Source organism: Sinohyriopsis cumingii, chromosome 3, assembly GCF_028554795.1.
Source record: "Sinohyriopsis cumingii isolate HCF-2022 chromosome 3, ASM2855479v2, whole genome shotgun sequence".
Taxonomy (NCBI): domain Eukaryota; kingdom Metazoa; phylum Mollusca; class Bivalvia; order Unionida; family Unionidae; genus Sinohyriopsis; species Sinohyriopsis cumingii.
The window spans coordinates 4,869,314-4,895,787 of NC_142963.1; the positions used below are offsets into that span (position 1 = coordinate 4,869,314).

Here is a 26,474-nt window from a genome sequence, read left to right on the forward strand (position 1 = left end):
GATTTTCAACTGGAAGCCGGAACCACTTCAATGGGCTCTGGTTGTTGAAATTAGACACTAAAGACAACGAATAATAATAATGTCGCTGAACCCCGAAGGGTTTCAATTACTTCAGCGGATCGCGGAGAACACCACTCCGGTACAAACAAGTATGATATCGATAACGTCAACGAAACCCGAATTCAGTGTGAACTTCCCATCGCCGGTTCCAGTGAAGGAAATAGCGCTGGCAAAATTGCGAATATATCACAGTTGGCCTAATATCCGAGCGGACGCATTTAACGGACAACAACCTAATAACTCGCTGGTTTTTGCACGGACAAATAAACCCGATGGGACCCCAGACTGGGAGGAGGTTACAATACCAACTGGGTCATACCAAATAGAACAAATCAATAAAGAATTTCAACGCAGGATAAAATCGATCACAGGAAAGGAATCAAAAATCGCTATTACGGTTCATGAACCGACGTTATCGTCGACGATTGAAATAAGCACACCGGGGTATATGGTTGATATTTATAACAGTTCAATAAGAACCATACTAGGATGGCCTAAGAATCCACCTCATGAAAGTCCGCGGGAATTTCACACGAATGAGCAATCGTATCATGAGATTAATCCCAGTTATCGAGATAGTTGGTCTATTATAAAAAGCACGTTATTACCCAGCTGGTTTATATTTCAAGACAGGAATACCATGTATTGGTATTTTATATATAAGGAAACTCCTGAATCAGACGTCGAGATCGTAGTCAATTTAAATGATATCACTGATGCGTTTGCCGAGATTAATCGTATTTGCCAATCACAACTAGAACAGCTACGGAAAACAAAAGAACGAAAACACGTTGAGGTGTTAAATCAACTTATATCAGACATGGAATATATCAATGAACGAATCGTCGGGATAATATCCGCTAACAGCGATGATAATAAACAAAAATTTCTAACCCAGAATAATATTATAGAAGCCAATTTACCCAATTTTAGGTTTCCAGGATACAACGCGCCAGAACTAAGAAAATCTCTTAATGATTTTCTCAGTCCATCAACTCATATCCTCAGACACGATAACGGGGATGATGGTATGCATATTGCTCCATACAACGTAAATATCGCATCGGTGATAGCAATCAATCTAGTGTGTGATGTTATCGAAGGGAGTTACCAGGTAGATACCAAGCAATCAAATCAAGCTCAACAGGGATATATCCTTTATTCATTTTCACCAACAGCCCCTCCGGGATTTTTAATAGTTGAGAGTCCGATTAATCCGGTCTATATGAGATGCCATAATCGGTTTTTAACGAGAATTAATTTCAGACTCACCGATCAGTCAAATAACCTAATTGATCTACAGGAGGAGGAGTTAGTGATCACTCTGTTTGTAAGATCATTGTAAATAACCACTTAGCAGCAGGGGGGGCGATGACATCGACGCGGTCGTCGATGTGCTTACCGGACGCTGACGACGCTGGGGATCGATGCGCAGAAGGTGTTAATTAAACCAAATGACGTCACCATCGTGTAGGATGGACCGACGTCGTTTTTTTTTTACCAGCGCTGATTACACCGGATCCGCTGAGTGCAGAAGTAATAATTAAGCAAAATAACGATTGGACAAAATGTCCGATTCGCCCCCCCCCCCCTGCTGCTCAATTTGCCAATGTGTGTAGGTAGAGTAGTGTGAATATAAACACTAACTCTTTTTTATAGTGTGAGGGTATGTGTTTGTGTGTCTGTCTTTGTAACATCTCACGTACGTTGGTGTGGATAGTAGATTAAGATCATGTTTTTTTTTGGCTGTTTGAGGTTTGGGGAGAATAAATTTGGGGGGGGTTGATTGAATTGCTTTGCGTATGTGAATAGTATATTGGAGTGATTAATGAAAAAATTTTTTAGAATAGGAATGGGTAGTATAAAAAAGTGAGTGAGTGTTTCTTTTAGGTCCGCGCGTTGTTTTTTGGTCATGATCTAGGTAAGATCAATTTTATGTTTTTTAGGGGAATGTTTTCCTTCACGTCCGCAGTTTTAGTATAAATTGAAACTCGTTCGGCTGTCCAGCTACCCTTGTTGATTGATCAAGACCAGAATGAACACGAGACTGGCGAAACTGTTGGAACTTCATGTGCATCTGGAATATGGCAGGCGCCTGTTGAACGAACTGGCCGCGGAGGCCATTGTGGAAGAAGGAAGGATGAGAGAGGAGGAGGAAAGAAGAAATAAAGAAGAGGAGGAGAGAAGATACAAAGAAGAGGAGGAAAGAAGATACAAAGAAGAGGAGTGAAGATACAAAGAAGTGGAGGAGAGAAGATACAAAGAAGAGGAAGAGGAAAAGGAGAAAAGAAGAAGAAATTTCAGAATCCCAGAAACCGAAAAGTGGGATTCTGAAGCCACATATCCTGCCTCTGCTCTCTCCCCCAAAAAAGTAAAAAGCAACTGGGAAACAAGATGTGTATGTGGCGCCAGGCCTGGAAGGTGCCACCATTAACCAGGTGTCCATGAAGTTCCAAAACAAACAGCCCTTTTCAGGGCTACCCAATACTCTAGAAAAGAAATAACCATCAATTTGCCAATGTGTGTGTGTGTGTGTGTGTGTGTGTGTGTGTGTGTGTGTGTGTGTAGGTAGAGTAGTTTGAATATAAACACTAACTCTTTTTTCATAGTGCGAGTGTATGTGTTTGTGTGTTTGTGTTTGTAACTGCTCACGTAAGTTTGTGTGAATGGTAGATTATGGGTTTCTTTATTGTTTCTTAGCGTATGTGAAGAGTATATTTTGGGTTTTGTAACCGCTCACGTACGATTGTGTGGATAGTAGATTATGGATTTTGTTTATTGTTTCTTAGCGTATGTGGAGAGTATAGTTAGGGTTTTGTAACAGCTCACGTACCATTGTGTGGATAGTAGATTTGGGTTTGTTTTAATGATTTGCGTGTGTAAATAGTAGATTTGGGGTTAGTTTATTGTTGCTTCACTTATGTGGATAGTATATTACATGAAATGAGAAAAGTAGGGGATGTTTTCTTTCACGTCCGCACGATGTTAGGTCATGATCTAGGTAATATCAATTTTATGTTTTAGGGGGATGTTTTCCTTCACATCCACGCTTTTCGGATAAGAACCCACAGTATTCGTCGTTCAAACCATTCTACAGAGAAGATGGCTTCGAACCACCTCGATAAATTTCAAACATTGCAAGACGTCCTTGACAATTTTGGCATGATAGAACAAATGCTAGTACGACTCAATGAAGACCACTATTCTTATAGTCCGCATAGAGTAAAAATGGAGATTAACAACTTAAGAAAAGCAAAGGACATGATAAGTGGTGTGATGAAGGAAATAAAGGAGGAGAAGGAGGATGAAGAGGAAAGGATAAGAATAAGAAAATGGAATGAAAAAATTAAAAAAGAAGAAGAAAATGAGAAGAGGAAGAAAGAAGAAGAGGAGGAAGAGAAGAAAGAAGAGGAGGAGAAAAAAAAGAAGAGAAAGAGTGTAGGTGAGAAAATAAGAAGTTGGTGGAGAAAAAAAAGAAATTAGAAGCAGAAGAAGAAGAAGAAACCAAAGGCCCTTTTCAGGGCCAGCCATATTTCTCGAAAAGAGAATGACTTTTCAATTGCCTACCCCTTTATAAAATGTTTTTTTTAAAAAAAAAAAATCCCATGTTCAATTCCCCTTGTCCCTAAAGTAGTTTTTTTTTCTAACATGTTCAATTCCCTTTGTCCCTAGACAAACCCAAACTCTATTCCCATGTTCAATTCCCCTTGTCCCTAGACAGACCCAAACTCTATTCCCCATGTTCAATTGCCTTTGTCCCTAGAATCGATATTTTTTTTTCCATTGTTCGAATGCCTTTGACGCTAATCTCAATATTTCCTTTTTTTCCTTTCTCCAATGTTAAATTCCATGACGCTAATCTTACCCAGGGTTTTTTGCCCATGTTAAATTTCCATTGACGCTAATCTCGCCCAGGGTGGTTAATGTTAAATTTCCATTGACGCTAATCTCGCCCAGGGGGTGTTTTTAATGCTAATTCCCATTGACGCTGATCTCACCCCTTTCACTACTGGCACCTTTTTGATTACTCCTGGGGGAAGGAATGGTGCCACTTCCTCCAGGCTTTTATGTGTTCACAGAACACTTATTGATTGGGCCGTCAGGTCGAGGTACTATTTGTGTACATATCGATCTGATTGTAAGGCCTATGTTGAGTGGGATTGGACCCAGCACGCACTCAGTTTTCAGTTGCATTTTGCTGCGACTAGTGGGATTGGACCCGATCTAAGTTCGCTTTTTTTGTGCTAAATTATGATTCGTGCACTGCACGTATGGGTTTTTGGTGTCTGTCCGTGGAAAAGGGTGAAAGTGGTTAGGCTCGGTTGGTGGTTTCTTGCCACAGGCTAGTAGTGCTCTTCCAATCCAGGATATTTTTAGTCCTAAATTCCGTCGTTGAAATTGGTATTATAAAACTCTGTGCTGTTTTGTTTTGAGAGAGAGCCTATCGAGGTTATTAGGTCAAGGTAAGTTTCTAAGTGACAGCAGTGAAATCAACTTTGGTTTTTGTTTTACAGCCTTGTGCTGCTGGCCCTGGATGGAGTTGGTGTTTGTCCATCTTTTGTGTTATTTGGGGTCCTACTTTCCTAGGTTTGATGTTTGGTTGCAGCCTTGTGCTGCTGGACCTGACAGTCATTGTGATTTTTTGACTGCCTTATATGTGTAATTTTTAGGGTATTATTCTATATGGTTATTACTTTGCAGCATTGTGCCGCCGGGCCTGATAGTCGTTGGGTTTTTTGACTGCCTTATATGTGTAATTTTTAGGGTATTATTCTATATGGTTGTTACTTTGCAGCATTGTGCCGCCGGGGGCCTGATAGTCATTGGGTTTTTTGACTGCCTTATATGTGTAATTTTTACGGTATTATTCTATATGGTTGTTACTTTGCAGCATTGTGCCGCCGGGCCTGATAGTCATTGGGTTTTTTGACTGCCTTATATGTGTAATTTTTAGGGTATTATTCTATATAGTTGTTATTTTGCAGCATTGTGCCACCGGGGGCCTGATAGTCATTGGGTTTTTTCGACTACCTTATATATACTAATTTGGGGTCCTACTGCAGGTGTCCCTGATGGTCTCGTCTTGTGACCAACTTATACGTTCTATTTTGGGATTGTATGGTTAGGTCTAGGTTTGTTGTAGCTGTCACCTAGGTATAGACGGTAAAGTTTTAGATGTTAGAATAGGATGTTGTTTGAGAGTGGTATGATAGGAGAAGTAGAGTACAGGTTGTTAATTTCTCTCCCCCCCCCCCCGCGCCTATTCCTTCCTGGTTATTGGTCTAGTTAACTATTTATAGTATAGGTTTTAGTTTACGTTTGGAATTTGTATAATTTTTATCAGTCTGTAGAAATAATTATAATTTAAATTTTTGTATATAATTATAATTAGATTAGATTCGTCCTTAGTTGTTTTTTATTATTCGTGCTATGCACGGCTGTGTCAGTCTGTGAACCCACGAGACCTATCCGGCCGTCCTAATTCCCAAATAATTATACTTAGATTAGATTCATCCTTAGTTGGTTTTTATTATTCGGGACTATGCACGGCTGTGTCAGTCTGTGAACCAACGAGACCTATCCGGCCGTCATAATTCTCAAACAGTAGTTCTAGAGATATGCAAGGGAACATAATCTAAGTTTTCGCTAATGGTCTAGATTTGGTATATATTTAATGAGTATAATTATAAATGTAATTTAAATTTTTGTATATAATTCATTTTTTTAGGTAAGTTATGATGTTGTTTTAGGTGATATTTAGATTGGTGTTAGAGCTATTTAGGAATTCTGGGTATGTATTCGGCGATCCTATTTTTTTGTGTTCATTTTTGAAATGTTCCTTTTCTTTTTTTTAATCTATTGCATGTATTGAAGATATGGTGCAGATCCTCTGGCACCCGACAGTAAAAGCAATTTGAGTCATGAGGTTGTGGTCCTATGTGTTTTCCATAGCTGTTGGCCAGCTTGGTTTTTCCAGTGTAGATTCTATTTATTACTTTTTGATCTTTTCCGTCAAGTAATGGTGGTTTTCTATTTCTGATGATTTCATTTAGTGTGTTTTATAGTTTTCTACCTTTCTTGTTATGGTTCCAGTTTTCCTGCCAATTTTGGTTGATCATGGCTGTAATTAGACTGTATATTTCACTAACACTGTAAGCCAGTGGTACGTGGTTTAGATCGCTTAGCTTTTGTTTAGCTAATGCATCTGCTAGGTTGTTTCCTAGTATGTTTATGTGGGATGGTATCCATAGAAATTCTATTTGTTGCTGATTGCTTTTCATTTTTTTAAGTATTAGGTTTGTTTGGTTTAGAAAGTTTTCTCTGTATTTGGTGTTATTATTGGTTGTAAGGACGCTGAGCGAGTCGCTTATTATTAGTGTTTGGGGTGGGTTGTTCTTTTCTACCCATTCTAGTGCTTTTATAATTGCCCAGAATTCTGCTGTATAAATGGAACAGTGGTCTGGTAATCGGTGACCATTTTGTATATTTAGTTTAGGTATTACGTAAGCAGCTGCTGTTTTTGCAGGTTCTGTGGTTTTCGATCCATCTGTGTATATTTGTAAATGGTTTGGATAATTGGTTGTTAATATTTCTGCTGTTACAGTGCGCAGCTGCAGTTCTTGATTTGTTTTATTGCCGTGTTTGGTGATGGTAATATTGATGTTGGGGCCTTCGTTAGACCAAGGTTCGTTATCGAAGGTATTGATATTTTCTGTTTGTTTTATTTCTATGGGAAGTAGTTTGGCTAGTTCGTGTACTAGTTTTCCTGTTGGTATGTGATGCTTGAGGGTGGTTCTGAATGGTATATTACATTTCTCAATTGTTAGTAGTGTAGGGTGTGTACTGGATTGAGTATGTAATCTGGCTGCATATCTCAGTATTAGTTCCTGTCTTCTGAGATAGAGAGGTAGTTCTCCTGTTAGTAGCGATGTTGATGGTAGTGCACCAGTGATTGTAATCAGGGCTTTTCTTTGTACTTAATCTAAATTTTTTAGATGGTTTGTTGGCGCTAGGTTGTATACTTGGCACCCGTACTCAAGTTTAGATCTGATCAGTGCCCTATATAAATGCTAGCAGTGTTTCTTGATTGGACCCCAGTTCGTTCCTTTAAGGCTTTGTATGAGATTAAGGTCCTTATTGCATCTCTTAACTACTTTTTGTATATGGTGTCCTCAATTTAGATGTTTGTCGAAATACATACCCAAGAATTTTTTGAATTTGACATATTTTATTACTTGAGTGTTTATAGTAAGTGTGGGTCGTGGATTGTTACGTTTGTGTTTGGGTGAGAAAATGATTGCTTCAGTTTTGTCCTGTGATAGTTTGAAACCCCATTTGTCAGCCCAGCTTCTAATAGTCTAGAATGACTTCTCTTAAACTGTTGATTTCTATCGTATTGTCAAATTCTGCATACAGGAGGACGTTCACTGTGTAAGGTAGAGGATTAGTAAACTGAAGTTCCACTCGAATCTGACCGGATTTTATAGGGTGGAAATGTCCCTCGTCGCTGCCTTGGTCTGGAGTGAAATAAGAAGCCCATAAACCGTAGCCTCCTGTATAATCCTCGTACGATCTACTGTGACTGGTGTTGGTTCCTAACTGTCCGGTGGCTTCGTACAGGGGCAAGTACGACCTCAAGTAATTCCTGTCACCAAACTTAGGCTCAAAGGGTCGGGTACACAGTGTCTTGACATCGCGACTGACTTCGATCTTGGCTACGTTGTAATGATGAAACAAGAAAGGATTTTCGTTGTGGACTCCGTTGAAGGCTGAATTCGTGACGATACCAGTGATCAAACGCTTGGGTAACTGACCTTGGAAAAAATGATCTTCGATCATGGATCGCTGTCCAGCAGGAATAGTGAACGTTTTTACTTCCACGCGTCGTATCGGATACTTGGCGGTCGTTCTGCTCAACGTGTGACTGATGTCATTTCCCACTTTGGGTAATACTTCCACGCGTCGCACGTAGAGCCTGTCTTCTTGGATGATGGTTTTGTACTCGTTAGCATGGGGCATCAAAGGGAAAGCGGTACAGCTACGATTCAGTCCCAGGCGAATATCCACTTCGTTCAGTAAATTCTTTTCTTGTAACCACATGTCCAAATGCAAACGATCCATCAGTTCTAAACTACGTACTTGCAGAATTTTATTTCTACGTGTATTAAACCCCACATTGTGAGGATCGTCATCTGCTGTGAGGGCTGTATCGTTAAATATGTTATCACCCGCTGTGTCAGGTTTCCATACCACGCAAGCATCCAGATGAGTATTCTTGGCTTCTTTTCCGTACGTCAAGAGATTTTCCAGGTAGGCACGATAAGGGTAAGTATCCATGCTGCTGCTGAAAAGTTTGTTATTCAAGTACAAGTCCATTTCGCTGAACAAGGAATGCATGAAATTGTTGACAGGAGCCACTCTAGCATCGCCTCCTGGATTGGTGTTCTCCGTTTTGATCACTTTGACTTTCAAATGCAGGTAACTGCTATTCAGATCGATGTAATCTTCGGGCTGACCTTTGATATCAAACTCGATGGGAGCTGAATCCGTCAAAGAGGAGACAGAATGAAATTCCACCCATTGGGATTCTTGCATCGTCATCATGGTGGGTGGCATGGCAAACAGATCCAGTTCCGACTTGGAACAAGCGCAAGACTCTCGGTGCATCATATTTTTCTGTGTCTCAATACTTTAATAATCGAAAACGTCTAAGTCTCGAACGGTTCTTCTTTTCTTTGTCTTTCTAGCTTTAGAAGTGTGAAGTCTGGTGAAAGGGTGTTTTCTTCTTCGTCTCTTTCTCCCTTGTCCTTGTTGGAAGTTGGAATGCCTGACTCAGTAGGGTTCAGGGCATTTATAGGAGTTTCTCGTCGACCCAAAAGGTCTTTGCTCGTTTGCAACAAGATATTTTTCCTGCTCTTAAGAAAGCTTCTTTGGGGTTTTGTTAATCGATGATGACATTTTGGAGAAATTCTTTGCCGTGTGTCAATGCCGCATCTTTCAAGGCATGCAATCCGCGTGTCACCATCGGTTTCAACACCGGAGCCACCGAAGGAAAGCCGATTTTAACATATCTCCTAAACCGTGTCCTCGCTGTCGAGCAACCCCTCGGTACACTGGATACATGACTTACAACTCGTTAGAGAACTGTTTTCGAAAATGGAGTTTCACCGTGACTTTTCCTTTGGTAAATGGAATATTTTGTCCCAGATTTCCTTTTATAGCAATTTTCACCGTGTCCAAATACGACTTGCTGACAGACAAATAGTGAGGATGTACAAATTCGCGGTGTACCTGATAAGTGTTTCCACCTTCTTCGTCGGTGACTGTGGCAGAATCCACTTTGAACGGAATGACACGCAGTAACGGTACGGAGGTGTGTCCCACCACCTTGTACTCCACCACATCGGAGTACACAAAGATCAAATTAAGTCCTTGGTTCAGTTCTACCGGGGAACGAAATAACTTGGCAAAAGAATCGTTGTCGGAAATGACTGGTAATTCGTTTTTATTGATCATGGCCATTCTCATGTCCATGTCCCCGCCCAACATGTCAAACAATTCAGGACAAAATAAAATAGACGTGATTTTACCCCCGTCAAATTTGATCAGGAAGCGACGAACTGCTTTGTGGTACTCCATGGCATAGATGTTAAAAATGTTAAAATTAAAATAAAAAACTTATAAACGCATTTTTTCCTCAATAAATAAAAAACGAAAAAAAAAACGTTCCAGTAGTTTTTAGGCAACACAAAAATCAATATTTTACTTCCAAAAAAGGGACTGCAAAAGGTTAAACACAGCGTCTTCTTCCAATGTATACACGCCTGGCCTACACTACCAGATATCAGCACTATGTTGTAGCATGTTTACGTAAAGTATCGTAGGCTAGCATCATATATTCATTATTGATCGATATTTGTTGTCTAGAGTATGACAGAGGACCGCCTGTATGGCCGATGATAAAAAAATGGATGTACCAAATATGAAAAACGCAAAAAAATAAAAAACGTAAAAAAACGCCTGTTTCGAGGTAAAATAAAAAACGAAAAAACGTTTTTATCATCTATGCTCCATGGTGACACTTTTTCTGACACTTTCCAAAGCTTTCAGAAACACGACATTAAATCTGGAGGTAATGATGCTGACCAAATGTTGGCCACTAAAATAATAGCCTGGGGGAACGAACAAGTGATAGGACCACTTTTGAGTATTGTCATCATAGGTTTTTTTTATCATATTTGACATGGGTATTCAAGTACTTTTGCAATGGTTCGTCATGAACTTCCACTGAAAAATAATTTTGATTGGGAAGGACATTAAGGACTTGGGTCGGGTGAATGATTTCTACCAAAGCCACTTCCCAATGGCTTCGTGATCTAATTGGATGGTCTGAGGTAATTTGACCGTGTAACAACACAAAGTGTTCCTGGGAAACACCTCCATGGAACTGTCACTGGGTAAGGTTAAGTAAAATTGGTTGTTAGTGTGACTCATAATTCCAGGGTTATGTGGCTGTCCGAGGGGTTACTGGAAGTCAGAGGAGTGTCTCCGCTCAAAATGGGGTTGTTGTTGTTGTTGGAGTGGTGACTGGCACCGGCACTGGACACAAGGTTCCCGTTGTTCCCGTTCGATGTGAATTTCAGGGAGGGATTGGGAAGCAGGTAACCGATGCAACTGCTTAATAAAATGGTCCACAATTGTTTGTCTCCTTGTTGCAAACTCAAATTGGCAAAGGCTGCACCGATGACACAATACACCACGAAGATTTGGCAGAAAAAGACGATTTGCGTTTTAGGCACACGTTCTCCACACCACACCCACAAGGGTTGTTTTTGTAAATCTTGCTGAGAAGAACTGGGTGAAGGAGTGGTCGCAGTAGCTGCGTCTGTGTCAAAGGGCATGATGGTCACTTCTTTTTATAGTCGATGACTTGCGAAGCGTCGATCCAAGAATCAAAACTGGGTGGATATTCTTTTACAACGTACTTTGACTTCTTTGACACGTCGTTTGCCCACTTTACGGGTTCTGCGTTCGAGAATGCTTTCGATGTCGTACACGTCGTCTTCTGTTTTGGTGACACGTTGTAACTCGGGCAAATAAAACGTTCCTTTGAGCACTTCTCCGTTCATGTCTTCCAATTTATAGACGGCAGGATGACGACCATGCACTCGTCCAGTGACACGAAACAATTCGGTGGTCCAGTTACGTAAGTAACCTTTGTCAAAAGTGCGTTTGGTTTTGCCAATGCGCACCCAATCTCCTACGGCCAACACTCTACTTTTCTTGGGGACAGCCCTCGTCGGGGACGTACCAAACAGGCTATCAGACACCAGCACTTCGTTGTCGGGAGTCACCTCTTGCGGGGCACGTCCAATGCTTCGATGGTAAGATTGGTTGTACGCTTGCACCAGGTGTGGTAAGATCTTGATGTACTTCAGAGTGTGGTGATGAGTAAAATATTTCCACATGCGTTCTTTCAAAGTGCGTTGAAAACGTTCCACGATGCTGGCTTTGGTTTCAGGATTCTCGGTGGTAAAAAAATGAATGTCACGTTTCTTTAATTCTTTTTGAAAAGCGTGGTTCAGAAATTCGGTGCCTTTGTCCGTTTGCCATCGAAGAGGATGACGACCGCTTTGTTTCAACACCCGTTGCAGGGCTTGCACTAACTCGCTGCTCGATTTGGAAGTCAATGGTACGACCCAGGCAAATTTGGCAAAGACGTCGATGACGCAAAACAAATATTTGTAGCCACGATTGTAGCTGGCCAAATGAGAGACATCGGCTAAATCGGCTTGCCATTGATGATCGATGCCTTCCACTCGGGTGCGACTTCTGGAAAACTTGCGTCGAATGGGTTTGTGTCAAGTGTAGGTAGCTTGTTCTTGTAACCATCGTTGCACTTGAGGTAAAGGGAGACTTTTCAGTCGAGTTTTGGCAGCACGATACAATTTTTGAACTCCTGCGTAACCTGCAGGATGGGGTGGATGGTAGTAAATGCTGGCTAACACCTTCTCCATTTTTTTGTTTTTTAATAAGGCACCCACTCTTCGAGGATGCTACTTTGGGTGGGACGAAAGGGTGAATTGGAAACGGATTTACGTGTCCGATGGGCTACGGGAGTAGAAGTCGAAGGTTTTGGTGGAGGTGGCAATGGAATGGCTTTGGTCTTCTTTTCTTTTATCACTTCTGGTTTCCCTTCTTTCTTTTTCACTTCCATCGAAGGAGGAGTGTACATCATCTTTTTAACCCAAGCTATCATTTCTTCTCGTTGGGGTGTGGGGGACGGGGTCAACAAGGATGCTGCAATCTTACTACACATGGGAGCTGCTGACGGTGTTTTGAAACACTTATCGTATCTCTTCTTCCTGAGGCCTTCGTGGGCTAGCGTCTGTGGGGACCCCTGGGGATGGTAGTAGTGGTAGTGGTAGTGGTAGTGATGATGGTGCTGGACTTTTCATCAAGGTCTTAAAATCTTTCAGAGTGGGTAGAGCTGTTTCGTCTAAAGCTTTTTGGTGAGAGAGTTGCAGTCATTGCAAGAGTTGACCGTACTTTTGCGATTTTTCTGTTTCGGACAAATCTTGGCGATCCATCAAGGACTGCAATTCGTGTTTTAACTGGTACATCTCGCTCAAATTGGGATTGGGAGGTAAATGCGGGGTCCGTTGTTCTTGCCAACGATGGTATTCCATACATCGTTTGTAAGGCACTAAAACTAGTTTTCGTCCTTCCATTGGATGTCAAGGGGTCAATTCTGAGATCTAGGGTCTCCAGAGGACCTTTTTATCTTGCTCACAAGAGTCCTCACAACACGGTTCCTAAGACTCCTCTCAGCAATGGGCCTAACAAGAGGGGTAAAATTCCTCCACGTTGGACCAACATCTTCTTCTTTTGACGAATGGGGATTTTCTTTTGAACCATTTGGCGAAGAACATGACGGTGTTTGTCTAAGCATTGTTTCTGGTGTTTGGACAAAGGGATCGTGCCTTTCAACACGTTCAAATAACATTCGTACACGGTATCGATGACCTCTTTGGAGGCTGTTTGAATGAGTTTTTTTCGTAGGGGTGGAGAAGCTTTGGACTGGACAGATAACATGTCCCCGTGTTTGATTGAACGTGGAGGCAGTCCTTTCCTTGGCGTTTAGAAGAGGAATGTTTTCTGGAGGGTGACATCTTTGCTTGTGGGTTCCGGGACATTCACCAAACATACACTAACGTCGATGACTTAACACACGCCCTTTTATCTTTTTTTTTGGACTATTTCTTTGTCATAAAGGTGACAATGTTTTTTCCAAAATCGCCAAGGAATCCTCCCCTTTGTTGACGCCTCTTTTTCTTTGAACGACTGTATCTTTTGTTAGGGTAACGTCGATGCTTGGCTAAGCGCTTTGTCGGATGACGAGTCTTCCTTTGTCTCTTTCGTTTTTGACGATAGTGACGGTGTGCACAGCTTTGAGGTGACATCTTTTGGGAGTTCACTGATACCCCTACTTTGGCGCAGCCTTTTATATACTGGAACGCGTCGCCACTGATTGTCTTTGCGTCGTATCAATTTGAGGACAGGCATGACACGTCGTGCAGGGGTACGCAACGGACTAAATCGAGCCACTTCTTGCTTGAACAAATCCAGTAAACTTTGTAACATGCCCGATCTCTCTTGGACTTTGATTTTGGGAGAAGGTACTTTGTGAGCAGCGGCCACTGCCGCTAAAGAGGAGGCTCCTGCCACCAAAGAAGTTCTTGGTGTCATAAACGGAGAAGTTCTTGGTGTGATCAACGTCTCCAAGTACTTCTCAGTTCTTGGTGTCATCAACGGAGAAGTGAATGAACCTGAGGCTACCGGAGACGCGGTCACCGCCGTTGCAGGTCGTGATTTGCGAGTGTAAGGTTGTGTCCTGGCCGAAGCGCCTCTCTTGCGACTAGTTTTCTGTGGGCTTTTCTTTTTCTGGGGACTTTTTCTCTGTTTCTTTTTCTGTAGGTTTTTCTTTTTTCCGGGGTGGTGACTGTAAGAGTAGGGTCCCGCCACTGGAGAAGTTCTTGAAGACACGGGTCTCATTGGGGCCCTGGTCTTGCCACCGTGGCTCTTTTTCTTCTTGGAGCTTCGTTTGGCTTTTTTCTTGGGGAGAACTTTGGGAGCATTAGGATCCCATCTTAAGAGAGAGCGAATCATGACACCTCCTAGAGTACCGTTCCCTCCGGGTTTCAAAATGATTTGTTTTTTGGTTTGAGTGTCGATGCGGGGATCGGCCAGTTGGGTCAAAGCGACTTTGTTTCGATCAAAAAAGCGTTTGGTTTGATGAGGAATCTGAATGATCCCTTGTAGTAATTGACGTGCTGTCACAGTGAACCTTCGTAAGACTTCTTTGAGACTGGCTTCTAAGACACGAGCCCGTATTTGTGGATTTTTTCGCTACTGATGCCATACAAGGCACGAATCAATTTGACGGGAAGATGCGACTGAAGGGACGTCATGTTGAGACTGTGTGAGACAGACGAAAAGTGTCTAAGGTTTTATAGAATTTTTTTGTGGGGTTAAGTCGAGGACGGAGACGTGTACAGGACAGGCTTTCCGTCTTGGCACCAGTGGTGAAACAATTGGGTACAAAATCGCAAATCATCGGGGGTAGTAGGTTTCAAATCGACGAGTAAATAGGCGTGTGGAGTTTGAGTGGAATCATCGTACGCCTGAGTCAGCCAAGGCGTACCTAACGGTTTGGCTAAGACTTGCACTTGCGATTTATCTCGAGGGCTTTTAAACAAGACCACGTAATGCGCATTGAGACTGATGGTGCGATGGGCTTTACTTTGTTGAAACAAATTTTGGGTGATGTAAACGACACTGGCATTACGATGATGCCCTTTACGCGTAAACCAAAGTTTAATTCTTCGTCTTCTCCTAACATGTCGTCGAACGTGACCAAATGGGTTTGACGGGAGTCAGAGACGATTCCGTCGTCTTCTTTAAAAATGCCTTCTACAAACACGATGGAATCGCCTTGACTTTCTCGCAAGAGGCTGTACGCTTATTGCCACTCTTTGTAACACCACACGATGCGTTGAGGTGGACGATCGATCAAATGATTTTTATATTCGATCAAACGTTTGACGAATTCGGTTTTGCCTGAACCGCTAGGTCCAGCAATAAGCATGTTAAAGGGATGGCGAAGATACAAGGCCTCCCAACTGGCACGATCTAAGTGTTCGTCGATGACTTTGACAGTGGAGGAAGAGGGAGCAGAGACAGCAGAGGTAGCCATAGTGTTAGGAATGTCACTTCTGACACGAAAACAGACAAGACAAGAGTTTATATACTTTTTTCAGGACACGTTTATTAAATGTTTTAAACATGAACACGAAATACAAAAATACATAAAAGCCAAAGGCTTAAGTACAACGATAAAAGGCACATGAAAACCATCAACGTGGAATAGAAACAAGTTTCTGTACAACATGTTTTGGGTAATGTTCTGACCAGTTCTATAGGGGGTAAGGTCACACAAGTGTCCTCCCGAAAGGGCCTTTCAGGCATGTCCACGACAGTTCTGTCCTGGGTGACGGGTTCTTCTTCTTCTGGCACTGTCACTAATACAGGTTGAAAAGTAACTTTTTTCCTTAAACAACTCTCGAGCATACTGGGCCACTTCTTGGGTCCAAACCTCAAAACCGCCTTTTTTTCCAGGCACGTACATCTGTCCAATGGGTGTGTAAGTCACAAGCTACACACACATCGTCATACACGTCTTGGGTAGCTAAAGGTTGACGAATCTTTTTTCCCGTAGAGGTCGAGAAGTATCCAGATGAAAACGCAAGGCTTTGAGCAAAATGAGTCTTTCGTGACCATTTAAGACCATTTGGGTGGTAAGTTATGTTCGAAAAGAGTCCACAAGGAATCGGCTGGTAAACGAAATCCCAGAAAACAAGCCACTAAGACACACACCACCTTTCGACCCAAATTGAACAGAAACAGTTCTTGTAATAATTGATGGTAATGATCCACGGTTTGAATATGGTCATTGAGTTTCTTCCACGGAATCTGTTCAATCACATGTGATAAAAGTCGTGGCATGGCAGCCTGTTTTTATAGTCTTTTTATTTCGGAAGCAACACACGTACTTTCTAGCCAGAGATCTTCGTTCTCCAGTTTGAAGTTTAAATGCTCCAAACTGTAACCTACGGTTCAAACTTCGTTTAGAAGTTTCCTCTTCCGCTAAGCAGATTCCACGTAATAGACCTTTGTAATCCTTTAACTCGTCACCCTCAATGGGTTGCACTAGGTGAATCTCGAAGTAACCAAAATGATGAACATTTCGATCATTCACTAACTCAAAGTGTTGAACAAGGTCTGACCACTGAAACAATTTCTGACGAATCAGTTCTCATACAGCATTCAGGTACCAGTGGTTCAAACACCGGTGACGTAACTGATGCAATTGTTCTTTACGTTTCACTTGTATTTTGACCAGTTCTCGGTAAATGCGTTCTGTCAACTCCACAGGAAAAGCACGAATGTTCTCTTGTAAAGTATCCATTCAGGGATTACTGATATTGTCCTACTAAAGGTATATAGTGACAACTGGGAGACCATCGAGCATGTTCCAGGTAAGCCGAATCTTGTGGTTCCCAGTGGTGAAGTGATACACCGCAACTGAAGCAAATGACTTTATCCCCTTCGCCCAAGTAGAAAAATCTGGCTCTGGCTAATTCTTTGGGGGCTGGTCCTCCCAGATACTTAGGCCATTTTCCTTTGAACGATTGAAAACGATTTTCAAAGTTTGCAGTATTCAGACAAACGCACAGGTTCGTTTCGATGAGGGTTGGGTGATATGGACAGGAGTTTGCTCAGGGCTGGATGACATCCGTAGGGGGGTAGACGTGAAGGTTGACATCCACATTGACCATGAAACCCAATAAAGTGTCCACGATGACCAGGGGCATCGATTTTGCATCCATCAGGTTTGACACGCACAGCATCACTTTCCATGATAGGGGTAGTGAGAACAAAAGTTCCCATGATGGTTTACGGCATCGCTAAGATCACAGCGTACAGCATCGCTCCCATCGCAAGGCTCACAATCGCACTCGTCTGCAAACTCCGTAACGCAATTACAATGGTAACCGCATGGACACTTGCAGTTTCCTTCCGGACATTTTCCGTCGCAATGCATGGGTCTTATCCATCCAATATTAGTCACACTAGGGGAAGGTAAAACTTTTTTACAATCCCCAAACTGAAATGTTGTCTCTTTCAAAGGATTCATCTTGTTCGTTTGGTCTTGGTAGTCGCAATGAACTATCGATCGTGCCTATGGTTCCTTTTCATACTAGTCGCAATGAAGTCTCAAGCTTGTATATCGTTCCTTATTATGTCTTGTTTTGGAAGGTACCGTCTCTAAGGTGCCGTCATAATTGTACCGTAGTGTAATGAGTGGAAAGGCCATATAAAGCTAAGGACAGTGCGGAGACCATCGAGTATCTTCCAGAATAGCTGAATCTTCATAGATACATAGATCCATTCGTAACTTCAGGCCACAACTGAAACACTGTACTTCGTATCCCAATCCAGTCCCAGGTCCCAAGTAGACAATTCCTGTTCTAGCTAAAACATTCGAAGTAGGTAATCCTTCCCTATCCGTAGGCCATTTTTGAAACGTGTCCAATCGACGGGCACAATCAGAATAGTCAGGCAAGAAGACCGGAAAATGGTGGGGTTTGAACTTGGATTCTCATTGGGTTTCTCACTCAATTCTTGCTGTGGCGAAGTCATCCTTCTGGTAAGTGGCTATCCTCTTACAACCAATGTTTTATACCAACACGTCCATACGGCAAAGTGAAGTGATTGCGAAGTGGCACTCGCTTCTGCTACGCGATTTTATAGACTTTTTCCAACGGTTGACTAACGATATGGTGAGTGGGTAAACGTACAATCTTGTTTAGTTGATAGGTGGTCCTTTAAAATGGTCATCTTTTCCAGACTGCAAGGCATCTTTCAATACGCCAAAGTTCAGATCTTCTTCGTAATTCACTAAGATCAGATCCTCGCGAACGACGTCCACGTGTTTCATATAGTTGGTTTTGTCGTGAATCATCTGAAAGTAGCGTGAAGGTTCTGTCAAATACTCCGTCCTGGGTAAACACGGTCGTTGTGCCATTTTACCTCACAAACAATTTAACATCACTTTGGCAAACGATCGCCTGCCTTCGTTTTTCTCGATGTGGTCTAAAGTAATGCCTTCTTGTGCCCAGTATTTCTCTTTAAATGTCTTTTGGTCTTCGGGAGTGTGACACCAGGAAGGATAGCCACTGGCTTCTTGCTTCAGTTACAAACAAGCATCCACGTAGTCGGCGAAAATGCCTTTCTGAGCGGGGTCACCCTTGTGGTATTGTCGTGTCTTGAGAAAGTGCCAAATTTCGTACACTTCTAACAGTTCATATCCCATGTCCAGACCTTTGAACAATTCCACGCTAACCCACGTCCCCGTCAAGGCGCGTTCTTCCTGGGTGTGCCGACAAGGTTGGTCTTGGTTGCACGTTTCGGCACAAGTACGGCACAAAGGAAACATTAGTTTGTCTTCACAATGGTGAGGTAACACTAAATAGTACAAGTCCGTGAGAGGCAAAACTTTACATTTGATCAAACCTTCGTATTGTCGAATGTTTTTCAGGTCGATGTGTTCCGTTAACAATTGCGGGTGCCCTGCAGGAAAGCGACAATATTTGCACACGTAGGGATACAGCGAACACATGTCCAAATATTTGATTTCTTCTCCTTTCTCTTCGTTGGCTTGGTACAGCAAACAGATGGCATTGGTTCTTCCTCCGTATAAACTATACCTCGGATTCAGGGGGTCCATGAACTAGTAGCTTTCCACGATGCGTTTAAACTCGGGATCAGTTTTCAAACGGTGATCGTACTCGTGTTCCCACATTTCCACCACTTGGTATCCTTGATGTTCTAACTTCAGGTGTCGCTGACAAGTGGCCTGGTACAAGTCTTCCATGGTTCGTTGTAAAAACTGATTTTTAGTGTTACGATCAGTGTAACAGACGGGACATCCGTGAAATAAGCAACCGTTAAACTCGTACACGATCTTGGGGTTTTCTAAGTCTCAGCCATCGACCGAATGCGTTACGATGGTCTTTTCGCCTCCTCCGTTGCGGGCATGCTGAATCCATTTGTCTTCCTTGTCACACAAGTAATGTAGCCAGGGCTTTGACCGAGTATTGACGTTTGACATAGTTGGTCGTTTGAGGACTGATGACAGCCACGGTGTTTTCAGGCATGAATCATTGTCGGTATACTAAGGAACACGCTTTGGCAATGGTGCAAGCTTCTTTCAAAGGATCGACCCTACCGTGTTCCATGAACAGTTCTCGAAATTTTCCACAGCAACGCCGTAAAATGTCCATGTCAGAACGACAATACTTTTGCATTTCTTCCTGAAGGTCAAAAGGGTCCGAGGCGTGAGCCTGGTACCAAGCGTAGAAAGCCTCTCGTTGTTCGGTACGCATGTTGTCGGGGTCGTAATAGTGAGCCTCAGGCAAATGTGGTAGAACGACATGTTGATTAGCTTCGGTATTGAAAAAGTGTGGAAAGTACCCTTTTGTCATTTCTGTCATTCCAGACTTTTAGGTATTGGACTCAAAGGCATGGCCAAATAGCTCATCGAATCTTTAAACTGTACTTGTCCCACTTGCATGAAAATGATTTTGGCTCCGTTCAAAGTGACTTTAGGACGCTCGGTACCATGTTCCGTATAGAACCTCAAAAGAAACTGTCCATCGTATGCGGATAAATTGTGAGCCATCACTGTGGCATGACGATGACAATCTCCGTAACGTTCGATATCCTCTTGGCTCCACGTCTTGTCGATGGGGTAAGATCCATTGAGCGAAATGGACTAGCGTGTTCGGTCCTCGAACATTTTTTTCACGTCCTCCAGGAATCTTACTGCAGTGAGGGCAATGGCTGAAGATAGGTTCATGAATGCACTTCTCACATGCTCGATGAGCCACACAGAAATTAGGAATGTGAATGCCAGTCTCTTGCATGCATTCGAAATCGAAAAAGATGAAATTGCCTTTCTTCTTGTGACCATCCTCTTTCTCTTGTTGGGGTTAGTATTTTTGCATGTAGCATTGGTGTTCCAAGTCCACGATGTGATGACAAATGTGACATTTTTTCTTTCCTCGACATACGTGTGCCTTGGCATTATTGGTAAGTATGCCTTGTCCACACGTAGGGCACAATCTCAAGAGTTGACAAGCACATTTTTTCTGTGAACCTTGTGTCTTCAAATATTGTTGTAACAGGCATGACTGACAGACGTGCGCAGACAAGCAGGACAATGCTTGTCCTTGGTCCAGACAGGGTTGAGAAGCCAAACATCCTGAGCATTTCGATCCACGATGCTTGTGTTGCTCTCGATTGTTATAGCCATAGTCACATTTGTCACAATAATAACCGTATCCCATTAATCCAGGGACACTGGTAATGGTATCGAAATGGTCATAGAGGTGAATGTATTTTCCATCCTTAAAGTCTTTCCCTCGAAACAAGAGAGGCCCGCGCACTTCTTGAGGGTACACTTTCAAGGTGTAGCGTGGAGCTACGATATCTTGCATTTTTTGCAACTCTGGAATGCCACAGGGTGTGTCTTTGGACAGGCCAGCTTGTTGTAACAGGAGTTCTGCTTCATTTCGTTGTTTCGTTCGGTCGGATTGTCGAATAATTTTCCAGGTTCTTTTCCATTCTACCGTGTCGCTCTTGTCGGCATAGGTTCGTCACACCACGATGGCACGGGCTAAATATATCTGGTCTTGAGGGTTGTTAATTCGAACGAGACTTGTTTTGGTGCTGCGAAGGTCGTTCACCAATAAGACCTTTTTGCGTTGTCCTGTCCCTTGAGGAGGAGAGACGTGGGTCATGTCCAGTGTGGGTTTTCCATCGGTGATGTCAAACTGGTCATTGGATTGTTGCACGTATTGAATCTTGTCCATGACTTTGGAAGAGGTCAATTCTGCAGGGGTGCTAAACTCGATCCAAACAGGGGATTTCAAGCAGTCGTGTTGTATGGAAAATCTCAAGCGATCGTCTTCTCTTGGTTGACATTGTCGCTTGCGTGTGGTGAGCAAAGAATCCCACATCTCGGTGATGAACCCTTCTGCTTTCTCTAACGGTACTTCGGACTTGAAATCTTTAAACTTCACCGTGTTTTTGTAAGCCGTGGTTCTAAATTTTATAGAGGGTCGCTTTTCCATCTCTCGAATGGAATAGTACTTTTCAGGGTTGACTAAGGGTGGTGAACTTTGTTTAGAGGAAAACTCTCTGGGTTTGGATTCTGGTTCACTCATGTCCTCTTTAAAATCACTGGCAGGAATTTGTGAAAGACTTCAGCCATGGTGGTGCGAGGCGATAGATCACGTTTCCGCCTCTTAATTTCTTCTTCTTTCTTCTCGAATGCATTGCATCGTTTCATTTTGACTGCAAAAAGTCAAATGACTAAAGTTTAAACACCATGGGTTACTTTATAGCCATGACAGACCAGCGTATATAAAGGGTGTGTGTCTTGTCCTTCAACTAGTCATTTCACTCTCAAACCGAGCACAACAATGGACGAGACTACACAGATCGAACTTTTCATCAGAGCTTTGCGAGGGGTCATCCGAAAATTTTCTTCAGACCAGCCGAGGCACTACTCACCCTCCTTTCGAGATAAAAGTCAAGATACTAGCAGTGACGTAGTCTATTCTATAGCAAATTTGACGCCCGAGTAATCCCCCAAAGTAACAAACATGCTTCCAATGTATTTAGTATTTATTTATAAGTTTATCCTCTGCGACAGATTACACATACAGTGTAGTTTGTTCTTGTTGTTTCCGCTGTTGTTGTTGTCGTAGGTTAAACGACCTCTCCGCACATAATAGGCTATACATGGTGGCCAATATATCTGGTGGAGGAAGAAACCGGGAAGAACTTCCGACCACAGAATGTTACAGGCAAGTGCTCTTACATGGCGTCTCTGACCAAACCTGAGACCTTGACCCAAGAGGTGAGATGTCGGTGATTAGTAAATTCGAGCGCCTTAGACCTTTCGGCCGCCTGGGACCCCAGTACTGAGGACATATTCACAAAGGGAGTTCACTCGTAATAGTATGATCAGCACAAACCTTTGTCATTTCTTTCATTGTATACTGTTATTATTTATAGCGGGGACCAAGCATATATGTAGTCCAACCGGTCCAGCAATGTTTAATGTACTGGAATTGTAATTTGTTGGTATATTCATTTATCATTTAACGACAAAATTGTTAGTTTTGCTAGCGCAAATCGTATAATTTCTATATTTTGTATTATTAACTTTACGACTTCCAAGGGAAAATGATGCAAAAGCAAGAGAATGCGTTTCAGCAAATAAGTGGCTGAAACCATCCTGTAGTGGCGGTGGAGTTTCGAATGTTCGCCGTTAGTTGTTGTTCGGACCGCTTAGAACAGAGAAGTTGCGAATTCATCGAATTATTCTTTCATATGCAGATTCTCAGCAAATAACAAGGTCAATAAAATTTCAAAAAATAATCAAAGTGGTCAAAATAATACGCAGACATAGACAAGATGGTCTGAATGGTCTACTGAAACTGCTTCCAACATAGCTCTCTCTCTCTCTCTTTCTCTCTCTCTCTCTCCTTGAATCGCCAAGGCCACCACAGACTGAAATCAACCAATTGTAAGCAGGAAAGTCCACATAGAATTTTATTTAATCTTGTCAAGGGATCTTTTAAATGTAGCGAAAGGAAAGAAATTGTAATAGAGAAATGAGAGCATCTAGATAAAAGAGATACTCGACTGGCGTTGAAAAGAGACGACAATGTTCCGATTGGCGGTACACCAGTCTATACCACGGAATCACAGTAATTTGTATTATATTGTAATACATTTTGAGCATATGTATTTGGTTATAGCGCCCCGTTTTAAGATTTTTGTGATTACTTGTCTGATTTTTGTAATTCGGTGCCATAGAGATATTCCCTTGCCCGACATAATTAGCCAATTACTAGAAGCAAACGTCACGGAGTGAAATGTTAGTGAGTTTCCATGATGCCATGGTTCACAGGTAGTTAATTCAGGTCCAAACCGAATGAGTGACCCTGTCATAATATAGTCCATATTAAACTTTAGTGGTGTACATTGGTGGTGTGATTGCAGTGGCAGTATTTACGGTAGACAACCGATATATTACGCAATGGAACCAATGAAAAGGGACTCGGCAGACACCGTTTATGTCGCCATGGTGGCACAGGTGACTCAGTTGTACTGGCGCAATGTCACTGAAAACCATGAATTGACTGGCCTAAGGTGGCGTAGTTAAAATAGTTCCTTGTGTTATGGGTTGGTTTTATAGTTTCTACGGCGTGAACTGCTGGCGATACGGCAACCTAACAAAGAGAAGCTATGTAGATGTGCGGTTGATAAATATTTGGCAGCTTGTGAGATCTGTGGTCTTGCATTGATTATAGTAAAAATTATGTAGAGAACGGACGTGTCTGGCTTTCTAATTTTTAAGTGAAGTTGTATGGAAGTCTTTGCAAATTTGGGGTAAACTCATGACTTCTAGCTGGAATAGCGTCCAGAGTTTGACACCGCTTGGTCAAGTAAAGACCCCTGGCTTGTAACAATATTTATGTGCCAATGTTGTACTAATGAAAAAAGAAAAGAAAAAACATTTAATGTTATATGTGACATTCTTGGTTTGATTTCGCTATTCAAAAAACAAAGCACAAATTTTCAATCTTTTTATCTTCAAGTCATGACATAATATGACAGAGTCGTGAACCTGAAGCACCAAACACCATTTTAAACGAGTCTCCATAATCTCAATTTTAGTTCATCACTTGTGAATTGTAAGTTAAGAAGCAGGATAATACCCGAGTAATCCGAATGTTTAACCTACCGAAAATAGGTGTCTAGCCCGCACTATCTCATACTTTACAATTATGGATTGAGTCATGTTGACCTTTCTTTCGTGTGACCTTTAATGCCTGCCCAAGCTCGGGTATTCTGGGCCAAATTGCACTAGGCCTTTCAGTAAGCAGAAATAAAATCAACCTTAAATAAGGTCTAAATATAATCCAATTCTTTTAATAAATTTTCAAAATCAAAGAATTTTTTGAATATAGAAATAAGTTTGCAAGCGCCATAGAGTACATACGAGAGTCATGTGATGTGATGCAACCAATAGTTAGATTTGTATCTCATATAGACGTGGAGGAACCATACAGTCTTATTTTTGGCTTCTAATAGAGAATAAATACAGAAAAATTCAGTGTTACGCTTTTATTGTTAATTTAAGGGGTAAGATTGACAAATTATCAAGAATAAAAAGAAAAAGAATAAAAAACAATTGAATTTTCATTTATGCTGGAATTCAGAAACAAGTGTTTGTGTGCGACCCGACAGCGACATTTGGGAACACTGGGAACGCATATTCAAATAAGTCGATATATTATTAGGGAATCACGGAAGCCATTATCTACATATGTAATAATCATTTTTGTGTGCTATCGTAAAATAATATTTTGAACTAAGTACATTATTTTAACATGCTGAATTATTTTAACTTAGAGAACAGTTACGTATTCACGAGAACCATTCAACAACTCTTAACCTGATTGACATGAACATTGCCGTGTTTAATAAATCGATGGGCTGCAATGTTTTCAACCTGATGGAAATCCTCTCTAGCCAATGTTTATTGATCTACGTTGTTCCATGTCAAAGATCGGCACATATAGCTAGCCAAAAGAGTTTTGTAAACTAGTACCCTCAAGCGAATGAGATAAATATATGCGAAATTAGATGACCAATCAATGAGCTCTTTGTGTGACCTGTTATGTGTTAAATATACTTCACTGATATCAGCATGATTTGCCTGTTTTGGCTAGGTACACATGCCAAGGGTCCATGTCGAGCGACGTGGATCGATTGTACGTATGTAAAACATATACGCACATGAGTGTTTTTAAACTATTTTTGTTTTGTTTTATCGTAAAACTCTGGTGAGTCTCCATTAGAAAGTAAAAAATATAACAAGTCGTCTGTAGAATCTGTTTACATTTTCGCTCCTCTCATTATGGGAATGTTCGGACAAGAATTGCCATAAAAACTCCCATGATGATCACCACTGTGTCTGAAAAACGAAGAGATAAGATTGGGAAGTGCATGCAGTTGAACTTTTTGCTGCTTTTTTATTACAAAAACGTGGTTTTAAACACTTGTATTATCAAATGATCAAATAAAACCAATTAGATCTTATTCTTTTTGGTTTAATGGTGCAAAACATTACATCTTTGGAAAGCTTTTAGGAAAGGTATAGCTTGCTTGATCCATGAGGTTGTAAAATAAGGATATATTGAGAAGAAGAAAAAGGCAACAGTAAAATATGATTATGACGATAACGTTTGGTTATTTCAAATGCGTGTAATTTTCTAGAAATGAGACAAAGTTAGTGCTACCTGTTTTATTTTGACATTAGTCTCTAGAATTCAATTGTTAAAACATTTTGACAGCATCGTTTTTGTTTCATCACGACTCTATTTAGAACAGGAAAAATTCATACGAACATCATATCACTCTTTAACAACTAATTAAAATCCCCGATGTAAAAAAATACATTCACAGTACGTTAACAATGTTTAAAAATCAAGCGATTATAAACTGTATTTGGTTGATAATTATTTACATAAGGTATCATAATATTTACAGGGAATATAAGAAAAATATAAATAAAGCCTGGGACTTGTAACTAAATGGGGGAGAAGTTCATAGTTACGTGAGCTGAAATTCGATGCTGGTGAAAAGATAAACTTTTAAGAATTAAATGTATGCCTTATACGTTTTGTTGTAAGTTAAAGTACCGTAATAGACACAGAAAATTAAATCTCTCTCTCTCTCTCTCTCATTAGACTATTTGCATTGACAGAATCACCCCGGCTGTCAGATTGTTTTAATTTTTAATTTTCTTAAATGTTCTTAATTACTTTAGCTCACCACGCGACCTCCAAAACAGTTCCTAGCCCACACCAACCACCTCAATCGAATTCACCTCCAAAAGTGTTCACAATCCACCCGCTAACACCCTCAAATAAATTATCATCCAACGTAAAATGTTACATACTTTGTGAAATATTTCGGCCGTTACTCGTGCCACAAATTTGTTGGACCTGATTCAGAGATGTATATCCAATGGAAGAATAATATTGTCCGGTAGTGCCATTACATTTCGGTGCCTCTTCAAACACACATCTCATGTTACTCAGTGAGTCAGACCTTTAAGTGACAGAGAAAAAGAAAGACATTTAATGCGGCCAGAAAGGTAATAAACTTTTGTTAATCGTAAATCATTTTACCGACTTCCTTTAGGT

The 26,474-nt window shown here is 41.4% G+C and overlaps 2 protein-coding genes across 3 annotated transcripts in view; both read right to left on the minus strand.

Moving 5' to 3' along the window:
- The window catches only part of LOC149802402 (uncharacterized), a 100,646-nt gene extending 95,953 nt beyond the window's left edge, over nucleotides 1-4,693 (minus strand). Inside the window, exon 1 of the mRNA XM_089951509.1 lies at nucleotides 4,640-4,693. Coding sequence (XP_089807635.1) covers nucleotides 4,640-4,693 — 54 coding nt within the window. The remainder of the gene's footprint in view (nucleotides 1-4,639) is intronic.
- A 19,679-nt stretch (nucleotides 4,694-24,372) lies between these two features.
- Nucleotides 24,373-26,474, minus strand: part of LOC149802403 (uncharacterized) — a 35,847-nt gene continuing 33,745 nt past the window's right edge. For both annotated transcript variants that reach the window (XM_089951611.1, XM_089951612.1), the window contains 2 exons: nucleotides 26,228-26,379; nucleotides 24,373-25,240 (listed from right to left, as the gene is read on the minus strand). In XM_089951611.1, the coding sequence (XP_089807737.1) occupies nucleotides 25,182-25,240; nucleotides 26,228-26,379 (211 nt within the window). In that variant the 3' untranslated portion in view covers nucleotides 24,373-25,181. The remainder of the gene's footprint in view (nucleotides 25,241-26,227; nucleotides 26,380-26,474) is intronic.